The following is an 18075-nucleotide window of genomic DNA, read 5'->3' as shown; positions in this document are numbered from 1 at the left end:
CTGTTAGAAATAGCCAAGACTATTCTGTTATAAAAGGGACGCAGTGTCTCAGTGGGTTAGGACGCTGAGTTTGTCGAAAAGAAGGTCGGCAGTTTGGCGGGTCAAATCCCGAGTGCCGCGTAACAGAGTGAGTGCCTGTTACTCGTCCCAGCTTCTGCCAACCTAGCAGTTCGAAAGCACGTAAAAAATGCAAGTAGAAAAATAGGGACCACTATGGTGGGAAGGTAACAGTGTTCTGTGCGCCTTTGGCGTCTAGTCATGCCGGCCACATGACCATGGAGACGTCCTCGGACAAGCGCTGGCTCTTTGGCTTTGAAACAGAGTTGAGCACTGGCCCCTAGAGTTGGAAACGACTAGCACGCACATGCAGGGGAACATTTACCTTTACCTATTGTGTTTAGTTATGTATTTGATGTGTTTTTAATCCGAAGGTATTTTTGTATTCAATGTAGTTTACATTTTGAACAGAGCTGAGACTGCATTCCATGATGCACAGTGAAATATTTACAATTCTTTTACTTGTAAAATATATTCTCCAAGAAATTAATAAAAGTTCTTTGGCCTCTATTAATTTTAAAGTGCCCTGCTACAATTAAGATACAATTTAATGTACTGTATGTACAGTATACATAAGGTGTTTCTCAACCTTAGCAAATCGCTTCCAGGTTAAGACGATTTAAAACCTTTGACCACGCGAGATTTTTCGCGCGAGGGGCTCGGACTTCAGATGGAACGTACCACAACAGATTGTAGATAGGGGTTTTATTTTTCTCTGCTTTCAGCTTTCCCGCTGAAAATCTCCATATCTCTACAGATAATCTTTTTAAATTAAAAACAAAACAGAATGACGACTCTTGATTATATTTCTGAATTTCAAGACGTGTGTCTGCAGCGTGTCTGATCGTCCGCAGCCTGAAATGGTCCAGCCCAGAAAAAGGCAAGAAAAAGCCAAATCCTCCGCAGTTTCGGGTGCGTTTCGTAGTCCTGAAAAGAAAGACGCTGCCGAAGGTCTTCTCCTCCTTTTACATCTGCACGATGCGCAACTTCATACTGCATTGCGGCTTCTCGGTGTTACAGGTTTCTGCGCGATTTCCCCGTTTGCTCTTCCATCGAACGCCTTTGGGTCGAACCGAGCCGGGGCCATCGCTGTCGCCCAGATTCGTTCTCGCCCGGGATGCTGTCAGAACCCCCCTGATGCTGTGCTTAGAGTCCTTGGATGGAGCGCCGAGATTCAAGTGATCCCGAGCGAGGGCGCGGTTCCCAAAGGTTGCTCGGCCGGCATCTTTAACGCTGGTAGCAGGGAGAGCCCGAGGGTTGAAGAGCCGAAACGTCGCGGTCAGAACCAGTGGATAAATGACGCCTCTCCCTGGGAATGGAGAAGCAGCTCTTGATGAGTGCAAAGGCCCAGGGAACGCTCCCCCACTGGTGCTTGGGCTCTTTGTGATCCGATGAATTAGTTTCATCAGGAAAAAAAGGCTTCGGAAAGGGCTGACTCCATAATTGTAGCTTTTAAGGAAGCCCCCTTCCTTCTCTTCCTCTCAAGTCTTTCATTGCTCTGTTTCCAGTTCCGGCAGAAACTTTCAATCTGTGGAGTCTTGCAGGTTTTATTTATGTTGTATGCCTATGATTTTCTCTGTCAAAATTGCCTTGAACGAGTTTCTGCCTAGAATGAAAAGGCATCCTGGTTGGGGATTATGGGAGTTTATATACAGTACATCTGAAAGGCACACAGCATGACCCGCTTCTGAGTTAAATATACCTTTTTTTGCAGTTAGTGGTCTCCCTTGACAAAATTGTTGAATGTGGACAATCTTCAGAATATGGAAATAGGCTGATCCTTATTGCAACAATGATAGCTACTTAACAATTGTCTGCATCCAGGGCCAATGTTAAGAAGCTGTTTTTCCAGCACATTGCTTTTTTAATTTTAAACAGAAGAGAACTAATATGAATTCATTTTCTGTTGGGCAAGGCAATCTGACCTGGGTCATGGAACTACTGAACAGCATCAATATTTCTCCAAATAAAATCATAAACAGTTTCACGGACTACTCAGCATACTTTTTCTGGATGTTAGTACTGTTCCTACTTCTTTTTTCCCCTGTTGTAATAATTCTTGGTTTTATTTATCTTTCTAATTTTCTCTTGCATATTTACAAGAGAAAGGTTAATTTAAAGGAAGATTACCTCAGTCAGTCATGGGACAATGGACGGAGGGCTGTGGCTCACCTTTGGGATGTATATAGTACTGTGTGGCATGGTAAGTTTAATCTCCTCCTTGATCTGCACATTGATGTGGCTTTGTTGACAATACCACAGTGGTTTATAATATTCCTTAAATGGCACAGGAGGAGAATATGCAGCAATCGTGATCTTCAGAACGCTCCATAAATGTCATCAAGTTGCATTGTTTAATGTGTGGGGATTTAATGTAGAATATCTAACTAATGTAATCCTCTTGGTGATAAATGTTATTTTGCAGAGCAAAAGAAAGTAGTAAGAAAGAATAAAAATTGCACTGCATGTAACTTATTGGAAGAATGCAGGCAGTAGGATGTTGGCTTGCAAAAAATAGATTAGAAACCCTATCTTATTAGAATAGCATGAACATGCTTGGGGTAAAATTGTTTTGGTTGACTCATACCACTATGTGCTAAAACTGATCAGTACTTTTCTTATTTTTAGTGAAGAGTGCTGCATAGAAACAACTGAAACTCCTTTCTTATCTTTCTAAGATGTGTAGATAATATCAAATTTAGGTTTTGCTCTGGGTGAGAACTCTTCATTGTGCAGATCCTTGGCATGTCTTTTAAAGGCCAATGCTGTCTTTGGCCTGAAAAAAAATGAACTCGTAATGATTTACTGAAGGCTCTTTGGCTACAAATGAGTGTATATTTCTAAAAGAGGTCAAGAGACTGTATTGCTTCGTATCTGAAGTTTTGGAAAAGGTATGCATAACAGTTGGAGTTTCCTCAGAGAAGGTGCATCTTTTCCTGTGATCACAGATAATTGTGCAGATCCAGGAAACAATGCATTTGACTTAAGGAGACGCTAGTAAGTAGTAACAAACTACTTTGTGGATTGGCACTAACTTAATTCAAAGTCACTTTTTTCCTTTCACACTGTTAGTGCTATTCCAAATATGGGAATATTTGCTTATGGTGTTCTAACTTATAAATACTTCATTTGGCACATAGCTATTGTGTATTACTATATGTTTTGCTGTTGTTTTATTTTAATGTTTGGTTGATTTCTATGGGAATTTGAAATGTGCTATTTAATTATTTATTAACAATAATGATTCTGTGTAATGAAGTGATATTAAAAAATATATACTTCCCAAAATAATTTGAATGGCTGGAATAGAAATTTGCAAAAAATAAAAAATAGAGCTAACCAATGCTTATTAAATTTTTGAATACTATGAATATTATTATTATTATTATTATTATTATTATTATTATTATTATTATTATTATTATTATTATTAAGTTGGAAGGGACCTTGGAGGTCATCTAGTCCAACCCCCTGCTCAGGCAGGAAACCTTATACCATTTCAGACAAATGGCTGTCCAGTCTCTTCTTAAAAACCTCCAGTGTTGGAGCATTCACCACCTCTGGAGGCAGGTTGTTCCACTGGTTAATTGTTCTAACTGTCAGGAAGTTTCTCCTTAGTTCTAGGTTGCTTCTCTCCTTGACTAGTTTCCATCCGTTGCTTCTTGTCCTGCTTTCAGGTGCTTTGGAGAATAGCTTGACTCCCTCTTCTTTGTAGGTTGTGATCTACTTTATCAAATGCCTTACTGAAGTCCAAGTAAATTATATCCACAGCATTCCTCTGCTCCACTCATTTTGTCACTTGGTCAAAGAATGCAATAAGATTTGTCTGGCATGATCTGTTTTTGACAAACCCATGTTGGCTTTTAGTAATGATTTTGTTTGCCTCTAGATGCTCGCAGATTTGTTGTTTAATTATCTTTTCCAGAATCTTCCCAGGTATTGAGGTCAGGCTGATAGGTCTGTAATTTCCTGGATCCATTTTCCCCCTTTTTTGAAGATGGGAACTACATCAGCTCTTTTCCAGTCCTCTGGTAGTTCCCCAGTGCTCCAGGATCTTTGAAAAATATAGTTCAGTGGTTCTGAGATCACATCCGCCAGTTCCTTGAGAACGTTGGGGTGTAATCTATCTGGGCCTGGTGATTTGAACTTGTCTAGGCTGGACAGGTGCGCACTTACCATTTACTTGCCTATCTTAAATTGTGTTTTTATTCTGTTTTTATGGCACTATTTTTGATAGGTTGGTCTGTTTTATCCCTTTGTGTAAAGACAGATGCAAAAAATGAGTTAAAGAGTTCTGCTTTCTCCCTGTTGCTTGTCACCTTCTTGCCACTTTCACCCACTAATGGACCAATCATTTCCTTCACTTTTTTCTTGTTTTTTACATGTTGAAAGAAGCTTTTTTTTGTTATTTTTGACTTTGGTCACAAACGTTAGTTCATTTTGAGCCTTAGCTTTTCTCACTTTGTCTTTGCAGGCTCGGGCTATTTGCTGATATTCTGACTTAGTTATGTGCCCCTCTTTCCACTTTTTATACTTGTCCTTTTTATCTTTCAATTTATCAGAGAGTTCTTTATGCAGCCATGCTGGTTTCTTTTGAGAGCTGTTATTTTTCCTCTTTGTTGGTATTGTGCTAGACTGGGCTTTTATTATCTCACTTTTCAAAATTTCCCAAGCTTCTTGAGTTGTTTTCCCCTTGAGGATTCTCATCCATGGAATCCTTCCCAAGCTCTCTCTAAGTTTATTGAAATTAGCTCTCTTAAAGTCCAAAACTCTAGTTTGGCTGTATTCTATTGCTTGTGCTTCCATAATGTTGAATTCCAATATTGCATGATCACTTCCTCCCAAGGTTCCTGTGGCTTCAACACCTTCTATCATTTCATCTCTGTTCCAGAATGACACATGTATCACCCACATAAGAGATCCATATTTTGGATGGTATCTCTGAGAGGACTATTACTTCTAGAAGTTGCACTACTTTCTGTACTGTGAATCCTGAGATGGGTTTAATCCTCTAGTCTGTTTCTATATTTGTTCATCAAATTGGAAATAGGTGATGAGGCTGAAATCTATCAGTTCCACAATTTTTGGTATTTTGACAGTATAAATACTGAAGAGGATTATAGCAAAGAATGTAGCTTCAAGTCAGTTTTTGATCTCAACAACTGTGCTTATATTGACTGCAGTTTCTTCTAGATTCCATGCTAATCTTAATTGTATTAAAGCAATACTGAAACTCTTATATTTTATCCTTTAAACAGGTTATGAGATACATGGGATGGATAATATACCAGAAGGACCAGGGCTTATCGTATCTTATCATGGAGCCTTTCCTCTGGACTATTTCTACTTTGTATCTAGATTATATTTAAGAACAGGCAGATTTTGCCGCACAGTGGTTGATTACCATTTTTCCAAAATACCAGGTAAAATATATTATCTGTGCACAAACACTGCATTGCAAACCTTTAACACAGACATAATTACAAATTATTTTTAAAAAGTACATAGTTCCTCTAAAATTCAAGCTTATCTGGTTTCTTGAATTATCAAGCAAATGTATCTTTTGACATTTTGATAGTTACTGAAAAATACAGTCTTTGTTACCTGAGCCAGCTTAGGTCTGTTCCACTATTACTAGCATCTTATCTAAGGCAACTTAGATAAAACAATGTTTCTTGGTCATTTGAAAATGAAAAATGTCCAAGCAAACTATTGAAAAGAAGTCTTCTGTTTCTCTTTGCCTAAATAATCAGAAAAAAATCTTTATTTTAAATGATTAAATCTTCGAAACATGTATAATTTTACTCTTATACTATTCTGCTCATTCAAATATTATCTAACAAAATGCTTCCTAAAAATAAAAGGGTTTTCCCCTGTTGATTTTGTCCAGATTTTTTTTTATTCCTCATCTATTGGGGGGAAAATCTTTTGCAAATTTGTCTGATTTTTGTATCACTTTGTATCAACACTTTGACTGAAGAGCTAGTCTTTACTAGAAATGAATATCCTGCTCTGTCACAAAAAAATATTGACAGTGATTTTTTTACCTTCTGTTAGTTACTGTATAAAATCTCAATTCAGTAAGGCAAGGTGAAGGTTGTGTGGCAGTAATGGGTAAATTTATTTATTACTATCCCACCTTTATTATTTTTTTACAAATAACTCAAGGCAGTGAATATGTCCAACACATCTTCCTCCTATTTTCCCCATAACAACAACCTTGTGAGGTGGGCTGGACTGAGAGACAGTGACTGGCTCAAAGTCACCCAGCTGGCTTTCATGGTTAAGGACTATGGTTTCCTGGTTTCTAGCCTGGTGCCTTAACCTCTCGACCAAATTGGCTCTCACCAGGCCATCCACAACAAAGGTATAATGAATGATGTTAGTCTGTGCAAACTGTCACTGCCTTTTCCCATGTACAGTACTAGCAGTACTATTCCAGTTTCATACATTTTACAGTCAGCAAGGTAATATAAGCCCTGCCAAACCTGTTTAATATTTGTATCCTGTCTGAATATAAAAGTCATTATGTTCTATTAAATGTGTTGCTGAGTATACATTTAAAATATCAGCTCCCTTCATTTTAATCACAATTTACTTGTAAATTATGTTTGGATCTGTCAGCCTTATGAAATGGACCAAACTAGGAAACCAACCCCACAGGAAGACTAGAACTTTTTAAGTGGGTTAGGACGCTGAGCTTGTCGATCAGAAGGTCAGCAGTTTGGTAGGTTGAATCCTGAGTGCCGCATAACAGAGTGAGCGCCTGTTACTCGTCCCAGCTTCTGCCAACCTAGCAGTTCAAAAGCACGTAAAAATGCAAGTAGAAAAATAGGGACCACTATGGTGGGAAGGTAACAGCGTTCCGTGCGCCTTTGGCGTCTAGTCATGCCGGCCACATGACCACGGAGACATCCTCAGACAAGCGCTGGCTCTTTGGCTTTGAAACGGAGATGAGCACCGGCCCCTAGAGTCGGAAACGACTAGCACGCATGTGTGGGGGAACCTTTACTTTTACCTTAGACTATAGTAACAGAGTCTTTCCACCTGTCTACAGGGGCAAGCCAGACTGAGCCTCTTAATATTACTTCCTTTTCCAGGATTTAAGGAATATATGTGCCCTTGTTTCCGCATTGATTTATGAATATTTTTTTTCAAGGCCATCTCCATGGCTCTATATAGCATCCAAATAATACATTGAAGTTTGGGTTTTTGTTAGAAAACTATATTTAGTAGTATTTCAGATAAAAATTATATTTTATCCATATTGTATGAAGAATTTGCATGTTCATCCAGAAGCACAACAAGGCAGCTGTGTTCCTTGATAATTATTTAAAAAACTTATAAATTTATGTATATAATACTTGTTTCTTTGTGCGGTTCACAGGATTTAATTTTATATATGGTATACAAAAGTGAACTCAAGGGAGGAATACTTTTATTTAAGTGTGTAGAAGTTTTCTAGGTATAATACTGTATATATTCTAAATATGCTTTTGCTGTTATCTTGTGCAGGTATAAAACTGTTTTATAATGTGGAAGGCCTTACACATAATGGAAGGACAGAGTGCACTGAAATTCTGAAAAGGGGATACTTATTGGGAGTTTTACCAGGTGGAACACGAGAAGCACTCTTTAGCGATGAGAACTATGACTTTCTATGGGGTAAACGCACAGGCTTTGCTCATGTGGCTAGAGATGCAAAAGTGGTGAGTAGCTTTCTACTATGCATTTAAAACATAATGAATGTTACAATGGACATTGGATTAAATAGAAATCTATTCCAGCAATCATTAATTCACACTTTCATATCATCTACATCATTCCAGTCATTGATCTATATTTGCTGCAAAAAACCCCCAAACCAACCAAACAAACAAACCTATGGGTAACTTGTATGAATTGTGGGGTGAAAATTTTTGCCTTCTTGATAGTTGTGATTCTGGGCAACTTATACTTTAAAAAGAACATTAAAAATGCAGAAACAGATGATACAGCTCCAAAAGAGAATAGAAACTAAATGAAACAACAAAAATGGGGTCAGCAAACACAACTGTTCCAAGGTCTAAGAAAACAGCCAAGTTTTTGGAGTTGTATGAAACATCTTTATGGTGGAGAGCCATATGGATTTCTTTAGAGATTGTCTTTCTGAAGTGTTATGTATTGGGCTCACTTGTAACACCACGTGGTAAGCTGGAGCAGCTAACGGCTCTCCAGCAACTCAGACTCCCCGTCTCCAGTGCTGCTATTGGCTGCCCCAAGGCGGCAATGGGTTGCTTCAAACCTATTGGCTGCCGCCTAGGGGCCAGGCTATAAATTGCTGCAGGCTGTAGCCTAATTCTCAGTTCAGATCCTGCAAGCAAATAAACATGACCATTGTTGAACTCACTTGCCTTGTCTCCATTCCTGCACAACGAACTCACTACACAACACTGGTGACGAAGGTGGGATCCTGCTTCTCCAAAAGAGCTGAAGTTCACTAGGGGGAGAGGCAGCGCACACCTGGCGGGAAAAGGCATTCCCCCCCCTATGGTCGGCTAGCCAGACACGCTAGCGACCACATGCTCAGTGGGCCTTGGAGAAGCAGGATCAGAAGATGCAGGAACCAGCCGAGAAGACCTGAAGAATGCCGAAGGTCGGAAGGCTGCATGAGTTCGATGTCAAGCATCCAGAGGGACGGCCATCCTACTTGTCCCAGGTAGAAAACTACCTCCAGGCAAACCAGGTCACGGAAGATGGACTAAAGGCCACCACGCTGCTCTGTGTGTGCGGCCCAGCCACATTCGACCTGACCGAAAATCTGTTTGCCCCGACGGCGCTGGAGTCAGTCTCCTACACTGAGCTTAAGAGGAAGCTAGGAGAGCATTTACAGCCGAAGATGTCGGTGATTGCTTGGCATTACACTTTCGAACAGCGAATGCAGCAGCTTGGTGAGACAGCGTCAGAATACATCGCGGCCTTGAGGCAGGCCGCACGCCTGTGTAAATTTTCCAACATAGAAGAGCGACTGCGAGACTGGCTCGTTTGCGGCCTACAGAACCGAATGCTCCAACAAAGAGTGTTTGCCAGACCGAATTTAACCTTCTCGGAAGCCCAGGACGAAGTTATGGCAGACGAAGCCACCGGGGGTGCAGTCCAAACAGTCCAGCCCACCAAAGCAACGAAACATGAAGAAACAGTCCACCACGCGGATGTCAAACACTCAGAGGAATCTTCAGAGGAAGAAGACCCTGAAGTCAACAAGCTACACAAGCAGCCCGATGCACAGCACCGCAGCAGCAAGCAACAGCAAGAGGCACCTTACAAGGCAGTTCTCTTACCTAGATGTAAAGGTTGTGACGGCACCCACCAATGCACTGATTGCAGATTCCGGTCAGCCACGTGCAGGGCTTGTGGCAAAACAGGCCACATTGCAGCAGTTTGCAGAGCTCGCCAGAGAGACCGGCTACCCAAACACCAGTCGGAAGATCTGACCAAGAGAGGTACCGGGGCCCAGGGACCGTTTAGTGTGGGGTTTTGTGAAAGCCGCAGAAGTGTATGCCGCACCGGGGCCCAACGCCCCCTCAAACCAAAATTTAAACTGCAGGTAGAGCTACAAGGCATCCCCTGTAAAATGGAGTTGGACACAGGCTCTGCTGTCTCCATTATTTCCTGGGACACTTAATTTCGTGTGCAGTCACAGCAGAAAATGGGCCAAGCTAAGGCCCTCTGACATGATTTTAACTGATTTTCAAAATGCTCAAGTCAAAGTTAAGGGGGAAGCCATCTTGGCTGTAAAATTTAAGGGGTTTTATGGGCACCTGGATGTCATAGTAGTAGGGGGCCATAGAACGAGTCTGATAGGACTCGATTGGTTTGATGCTTTAGGCATTCAAGTAACCGGTATCAACCGGACACAAGCTGAGAATCTAATGTCAGTTTGCGAGGACTTTGCAGACGTTTTTGATTTAGCCCTAGGAACATACACAGGCCCGCCCATCTCATTCGAGCTAGATCCCAACGTGGTCCCCATTAGGGTTAAGCCCCGAAGCGTCCCTTTTGCCCTCAAACGTAAAATTGACTCAGAAATAGACAAGCTTGTAGAACAGGGTGTTTTACAACCAGTTGATGGTGGGGAGTGGGAAACTCCTATAGTCACACCACTTAAGGCCAACGGAGAAATTAGAATATGTGCAGACTATAAATGTACAATTAACAAAGCCCTTAAGCAACACGCTTACCCTGTCCCAGTGGTGAACCACATTTTAGCTTCTTTGCAAGGGGGCACTGTTTTTGCAAAATTAGATTTGGCACAGGCCTGTCAGCATTTGCCGGTTGATGAGGCCACAGCCGTGGCTCAGACGATCGTGACTCACAGGGTGGCTTTCAAAGTAAAGCGTTTACAATTTGGTGTTAGCGTTGCTCCAGGCATTTTCCAGGGAATCACGAAACGCACACTTAAAGGCATTCAGGGTGTTTGCCCTTATTTTGATGATGTACTTATTGCTGGAGAATCTACAAAGGTATTAGCCAGCATGCTCAGGGCTGTCCTACAGAGGCTTCGCAAAGCAGGCCTCAAATTAAAAAAGAGTAAATGTAGCATTGGGGTTTCTTCAATGGAATTCCTGGGATTTCGAATTGATGCTAATGGCATTCACCCTGCTGAATCCAAAGTGAAGGCCATTAAATTGGCTCCTAGTCCTAAATTCAAAGAAGAGCTACAAGCATTCTTGGGCCTCCTCAATTTCTACCATGCGTTTCTGCCTAACAAGGCCGCATTGACAAAGCCTCTTCACAGGCTCTTAGATAAGAAAGCTCCATGGAAATGGACTAGCATTCACAAGAAAAGTTTCCAGGACCTAAAGGCACTATTATCAGTTAAATCTACTGTAACTCATTTTAGGGAGTCTAAACCAGTCTGTTTAGCATGCGATGCATCTCCTTATGGGGTGGGGGCAGTCTTGAGTCATTTAGAAAAGAATGGAACACAAGTTCCTATTGCATTTTATTCAAGGACACTGTCCTCTGCTGAGTGTAACTACGCTCAAATTGACAAAGAGGCCTTAGCCATTGTAGCAGGAATAAAAAAAATCCATGGCAGGGACTTCACAGTCTTCACAGGCCACAAACCACTGTTGGGACTCTTCACAACAGACAAACAAACTCCTCACATAATTTCCCCAAGAATGTTGAGATGGTCTATTTTCCTTTCTGCATACACATTTAAGCTGGTTCACAAACCCGGCAAAGAAATGGGCCATGCTGATGGCCTGAGCAGACTCCCACTGCCACTAACGGAACCAGACCCAGCCCCTGCAGCCAGAATTCTGTCCATTCAGGACCTGCCAGAATTTCCCCTCCACGTTGGGGACATAGCTGCAGAAACAGCTACTGATAAAACACTTAGTAAAGTACTTTCATGGGTTCACACGGGGTGGTTAGATAAAAGCCCAGGCTCTGAGTTCCAGAGTTACTTTGTTAGAAGACACAAGCTATCAGCTCACAAGGGGTGCATCCTATGGGGGAACAGAGTTATAATTCCCTCTTCACTGAGAGATAGAGTTTTATAGTCACTACATGAAGGCCATCCAGGCGTTGTCAGAATGAAAGCTTTAGCTAGAAGCTACCTTTGGTGGCCTGGTCTAGACAAGGACATTGAGGCACTGGTACATGGCTGTTATACATGACAGCAATCAAGGCCTGAGATGCCACACACCCCAGTTCACAGGTGGGAGGAAACGCACACTCCCTGGTCTAGAATTCACATAGACTACGCTGGGCCCTTTCAGGGACAGCTCTTCCTCATAGTGGTGGACAGCCACTCCAAATGGCTTGAAGTAATCCCAGTTGCAAACATGACTACTGTTAGGACCATCCAGGTGCTGAGAAAACTCTTTGCCACACATGGGTTGCCAGATATCTTAGTTTCAGACAATGGGGCCCAATTCACTGCTGCTGAATTTCAGGCCTTCCTAAGAGCAAACCTCATCAGACACACAACATCTGCCCCTTTTCACCCGTCCTCTAATGGTCAAGCTGAACATATGGTGAGGACAATGAAGGAATCACTTAAACACATAGTTACAGGGGACTGGCATCACAGACTGGCAGATTTTTTACTTTGCCAGCATTCTACGCCCTGCACTGCTACAGGCAAAAGTCCTTTAGAACTTCGTTGGGGGAGGTGACTGATCACTAAATTGGACAGGTTGCATCCAGATAGAGTGGCAGCAGAAGCCTCTCGACCAAAACCCCCAAGGGGGCTGCAAGTGGGCGATTGGGTCTGGGCTAGAAACTATGGACATGGGAATCTGTGGGTTCCTGGTAAAATTACCAAATCATCTGGTCCCCTTTCTTACGAAGTGGGGCTGGAGGGAGGGCAAGTCATCAGACGCCACATTGATCAACTCAGAAAATGGTTTCCAGAATGGCCACTAAGCGAGGACTGTGTCATAAGTCCCTCCCAGAGTCCCCAAACTTGCAGCCAAGCCAGCCCATACATGGATTTTCAAGTCTCTTCCTTCATAAGCAATGAGGAACGGCATAGAGGAAGGGAGTCCAGAAGTGCAACATGGATCCCCTGACAGTGCAAGCCAACCGGATTTTAATTACCGCTATGCTAACTCTGCTGATCAATCTGACTCTGGGGTGAGCCAACCAGGCCAGGCCAGACAGAGAGCATCTAATTCCTTTGACACAAGTACATCAAGGGACACTGGTCTGCCTGGCCCGATGGGTAAGCTGGTAGACCAGAAATTGACTGGAACACTGAGGCATTCCACAAGAGCACGCAAGCCTCCTACTTATCTAGCTGATTATGTTGTAAAATAAAAGAACTATAATGTTGTCAGTACTGAAACAATGATGGAGCTATGATGTTAACTGTCTAATGTGCTGTTAATGGAAGCCTATTCATTCTGGTGTTAAAATTGTGTAACCTGGCTAATTGATGCTATGATATTAAATCTTGTATTGATGTTAATAGTTGCTATGATGTTAAGTCTTGTAACTTGTTTTGTTTGCTAATTGTTGCTATGATGTTGTCTGTTCTAAGAGGGGAGGGGTGTTATGTATTGGGCTCACTTGTAACACCACATGGTAAGCTGGAGCAGCAAATAGCTCTCCAGCAACTCAGACTCCCTGTCTCCAGTGCTGCTATTGGCTGCCCTTAGGCAGCAATGGGTTGCTTCAAACCTATTGGCTGCTGTGTAGGGGCCAGGCTATAAATTGCTGCAGGCTGCAGCCCAATTCTCAGTTCAGATCCTGCAAGCAAATAAACATGACCATTGCTGAACTCACTTGCCTCGTCTCCATTCCTGTGCAACGAACTCACTACACAACATGAAGGTACATGATGGAATAAAGAGAACTTAAGTGGACTAAGAGATACCTAGAATGTTGCTGGTGAAATACAGGAGTGAAGACAATCAGACATGAGCTAGAACCATTATTAAGGACTACTGCATGGTAACAAGGGTGGCGAAACATAAGTACTTCTCCACCCTTATTGCGTCTGCTCATAGTTACCCAGCAGTCCTGTTCTGGGTGCTTGGTCTCTTTTGGAGAGAAAAGGACCAAAGTCTACTTAAAAGGTCACTATGAAGAATATACTGCACATGTAATGCAAATCGTCACTTTCACTCTATGTTGGACTCCAGCCTTAAAGCAAAGTCTGTGGAGGTGATGGTGACTATGTCTTGCAAGGTAATCTATGAAGAGTTTCAGCCTGTTGAACCTGAAGAAGTAGACAGGGCTCTCTTAGCTGTTAGTTTGGCCACTTGTATGTCATGCCCCTTCTGATTAAGGCCTTGCAGGAGGGGATGTGTTGAGTGGGTTTGGGCAACAATTAAGTTCTCCTTGAGAGATGAAGTGATGCTGCCAGCTCTGGTGTGCCCCCTCCTCGAAGGACCATTGATTGACCCAATAGCCTGGACAGTTTCTATCTGATGCCCAACCTCCACTTCTAGGGAAAGTGGTGAACAGAGTGGTTGCATGGCGACTTCAGAAAACTCTGGAATAAGCAAATTATCTAGACCCCTTTCAGTAGTGGTTCAGTCCAAGGTTTGGACCTGAGGTGGCATTGATCATGGACATAGATGACCTCTCCTGGGAGAGGATGGAAGTAATGTATCCATCCTGGCTTTTCTTGACGTCTCAGTGGCACCTGATACCATTGATCATGGTATACTTGTGGGCTGGCCTCAGGAATGGGTGGCATTGTATTGTGCTGGTTCTCCTCCCTCCATGGTCAGTTGATGGAGGGAGAGAGATCTAGCCCACATCCCCTACTTTGCGGGGTATGTCAGGGTTCTGTTCTCTCTCTGTGTGTTCAATCTTTACATGAGACTGCTGGGTGAGGTGATCCATTGGTTTGTGGTGAGACATCATCAGTTTGCACATGACACCCAGCTTTATATCTCTACCCCAGGCCTCTTGAGTGATGATCTGGATATCCTATCCCAGTGTCCGAAAGCTGTTTGGGACTGGATGGTGAAACGAGGTTTGACTCACTCTAGCAAGATGGAGTGGCTGTGGGTATTTAAACTCCCCTGAGTCACGGTTCTTCCATCTCTGGTTCAGGATGGGGTTGCACTGCCCCAAACAGACCCAGTGCGTAATGTGGGGTCCTTCTAGACTCACAGCTCCTGCTCAAAGAGCAGGCAGCAGCAGTGGGTAGGAAGCCTTTTCATACTTGTGACTGATGTACCAGTTACAGCCATACCTGGACCAGGAGGCCTTGTTCACAGCAATTCACACACCCTTGTAACCTCAGGGTTAGACTACCTTAATACATTCTACATGGGGCTTTCCTTGAAGACCATTCAGAAACTCCAACTGATGAAGAATGTGGTTATGCAGGAAGTAAATGGTGCCAGATATACGACACATGTAACACCACTCCTGTGTGAGCTGTACTGGTTATCAGTATGTTTCTGGGTACAATTCTGGGTTCTTGTAGTTACCTGTAAAGCCTACGTGGCTTGGGACTGGGGTACCTGAGAATTGTCTTTTTTCAAGAGTCTACCCATCCGACTAGGTCAAGCATGCTGCAGATCCCATCAGCTAAAATATGGCTCCTGCTGTGTGGAACATCCTCCCTTCAGAGATCAGAATGGTCCCCACCCTGTTAGCCTTTCATAAGGCCTTAAAAACCTGGCTATGTTCCTGAGCCTCAGGTGCTGAATGTGCTAAGGGCCTGGTTTTCTGGCTATATTGCTAACCAGGTTACACACCTTGCTTTTATGTATCTTAAACTGGATGCTTTTTATTTTTAAAAAATGTTTAAATTTTTAGTTGTAATATATTTTATAAGCTGTAAGCTACCAGATTCATTGACTAAGATGGGCAGCCATAAAAATTGAACAAATAAAATCAAATGAAACAAACAAACAAAAGTCCAAATGACAAAAACACAACTGGGCAGGAGACAAAAATGGAAAAATAATCACATAGGATGATAATTCTTTCCCATTGAAAATCCATGAGATTTACAAAAAATTGTCTTTAGGAAAATTCATGTTTTATAATAACTGAAATATTCTGTTTTCAGGCTTGTAATGTTAAAGTGCATGGTGATTCTATTGCATACATTTATTACCACATGAATTGAATATCTCATTTATTTATTTAAGAAAATTTATATGGCAAGTTTTCATCTTGCATGAAAATTCCATATCAAATAGCTGCAGCATTATTTTAAAAACTTTTTCAATTTTCATAGCCATCACATACTTTAAACAAAAGGATGGCTGTGTTTAAATTTAAATTTTGATGAGGTAAGTTTATTCTTGCATTAATGATGCTAAAACTCTTAGTGATAAGATTAACATATTTCAGTTCCACTTCAACAAAAAGTAGGATAGCCTTATCTTTAAAAAGTTGTTAGCTGCAATTTTAGTTTATTGAAAAGACAACATCAAATCTTGAATTATGAATTGACTTATTTTCATAAACTGTATTGATGAATTGCCGCATTTCAGATTTATATTGAATGCTAAACTATAAGATAGTTCAAGTGAAAGCTTAGAATAATCACATTAGGAATCTCCAGAAATGAATGTGGAAAGATCCCATTCATATACATTGAATATTGTTGTAGCTGAATTAATCCCTCAAATTCAGGTTTTTTTTCCATGATTTAGATATTATGTGTTTTACTAGAAAGCAGTTTTAAAAGTGAGGTATCTAACACTGAAGAAGATATAATTTCCTATGTGAATGGAGATAATATTTATTGTACTAATTATTCAATGTATGATGCTAATGCATGATCTTTAAATTGTAGAGGCTGAAATGCTGCCCTAATTCTGGCTAATTTTCTCCCACCTTTCTCAGCCTGTCATTCCTATATTTACAAAAAATCTACGAGAAGGATACAGAACACTTGGGAAAATATGTAAGAAAAATTCAACTTGCATATCTACTCATTGTGCTGAGGGATTTTTTATGGAAGAAAATCATGCTGATTTCAACTATTTAATTGTGTTTTGACTGTTGATCTTAGATTTAAAAATGTTCTAAAGTTTTTGTTTTCATATATCCATCTATTTCTCCATCTCTTTTTGGCCTTGGACTTCAATCAAATTGGTTTATCTTATTTTGTTTTCCTATGTCTTTGCTTCTCTTTCTTTTTATCTGTGATTCTTTTTGTTGTGTTATCTTTAAATTTTTTCAGGTGTACAATAGTTGTGTAACAAATGCAAATTTACATTAGCTATAATTTGGTTGCATTTTAGTTGCATATTTATACTGATGGAAATTAACAAGACAAAATGGCTAATTTTATATAGAATTAGGACTTTGACATTTGCTTTGCATAACGACTGAGGCATGCATTTCTATACAATTAAGATATAACTGCATGGACTTAGTTTCCTTCCAGTCAGGGCACCTTGAATATTGTTTAGCCCAAACCATGTTATTGTTGTTGGAACATGACCATATTTTTGATTTGCGCACAGGGCCATTCAAATGGTTGTATGAACGTACACGATGGCCACTTGTTCCTATATATGGTGGATTCCCTGTGAAATTTTGCACATACATAGGTGATCCCATTCCTTACGATCCAAATATATCAGCTGAAGAATTAGCTGAAAAGGTAATTTAAGTGAACTGCAGAAACATCAATTATAATACTTGTCATTATAATACTTGTCGTTATTATTTGTGAGTCTTTATACACTATGTCCACGATAAAGGAAGTTTGTGATCGCAGGTATCCAAACCTCTGAAAAGATAAGTGAATCTTGTTAATTTTTCTGTTCAAAATATCATAGTATACAATACTTTTATGTTTAATAATGTTTACACTTAATAATTATCTCTGGCTTTATATTCATTGCTTGTGGAATCATGCCTTTTAAAAAAATAAAGGCAAATATAATTTAAAGTATAAATCTAGTTACAAATGTGATATTGTTCAGTTCAGCACTTCATTGTTCACAGTGGCTTTTAAAAAGCATAATATGAATGTAGTTTACGTATTTTCCAGAGGAAGAAAATAAGATAATATAAAAGTTTTCCCCCCCCCCATTTTTTACTCTTTTACAGACCAAAAGTGCAATGAAAGATCTCAGAGATAAACACCAAGAAATACCGGGTAATATACAAAAGGCACTATTGCAACGGTTAGAGAAACACCCAGAGAAATAATGCCATTCTGCTTGTGAAAATGTAGACACCATTCATCCCCACCAAGAAATATATTGTCTAGTGATTTGAGACTTTTTTTAGAAAAAAAAACAATTCACTTCAGTCACTAAATTTTAATATATGTATATTAAATATGCAAGTGGAATATCTATTTGTTGCTTGTTTTCATTTGAGATTTGTTGTATATTTCGCATATAGAAAAGGGATATGGGTTTGATGATCTGAACTTCTTCACATGAATTCCGTATCTTTAATGATGACCGACCTTTTTGATGTATTTACATCATTTAATAAACATTGTTCTACCTAAAACTGGGAAAGAAAACTTCTTATCCCTGAAAAAATAGATTCAGTGGCTCTCTACTTTTTTAATAGTGGAAAGGT

At 40.7% G+C, this 18075-nt stretch overlaps 1 protein-coding gene across 2 annotated transcripts; it reads left to right on the top strand.

The window, feature by feature from the left end:
• The first annotated feature begins 964 nt into the window (after window positions 1–964).
• On the top strand, window positions 965–17988 carry LOC308665895 (DGAT1/2-independent enzyme synthesizing storage lipids-like). 2 transcript variants are annotated; one of them, XM_081324238.1, is made up of 6 exons: window positions 965–2260; window positions 5316–5480; window positions 7573–7766; window positions 16372–16432; window positions 16998–17137; window positions 17590–17988. In XM_081324238.1, exons 1-6 carry the CDS (start codon window positions 1948–1950, stop codon window positions 17689–17691), a joined length of 975 nt encoding a protein of 324 aa, XP_081180364.1. In that variant the 5' UTR covers window positions 965–1947; the 3' UTR covers window positions 17692–17988. The 2 variants fall into 2 exon arrangements, with proteins under 2 accessions (XP_081180364.1, XP_081180365.1); XM_081324239.1 differs by lacking the exon at window positions 5316–5480.
• Window positions 17989–18075: the final 87 nt, after the last annotated feature.

Source organism: Vipera berus (genome assembly GCF_964194415.1).
Source record: "Vipera berus genome assembly, chromosome: 3".
Lineage (NCBI taxonomy): Eukaryota > Metazoa > Chordata > Lepidosauria > Squamata > Viperidae > Vipera > Vipera berus.
The sequence above is the reverse complement of the archived record's forward strand: the minus strand, read 5'-3'. Positions and strand labels throughout refer to the sequence as shown.

Coding starts and splice junctions, on each gene's coding strand:
- LOC308665895 (XM_081324238.1), top strand. CDS start 1,948: ATGAATTCATTTTCTGTTGGGCAAGGCAATCTGACCTGGGTCATGGAA. Junction 7,767..16,371: donor TGGCTAGAGATGCAAAAGTG/GTGAGTAGCTTT, acceptor CACCTTTCTCAG/CCTGTCATTCCTATATTTAC. Junction 17,138..17,589: donor CTGAAGAATTAGCTGAAAAG/GTAATTTAAGTG, acceptor ACTCTTTTACAG/ACCAAAAGTGCAATGAAAGA.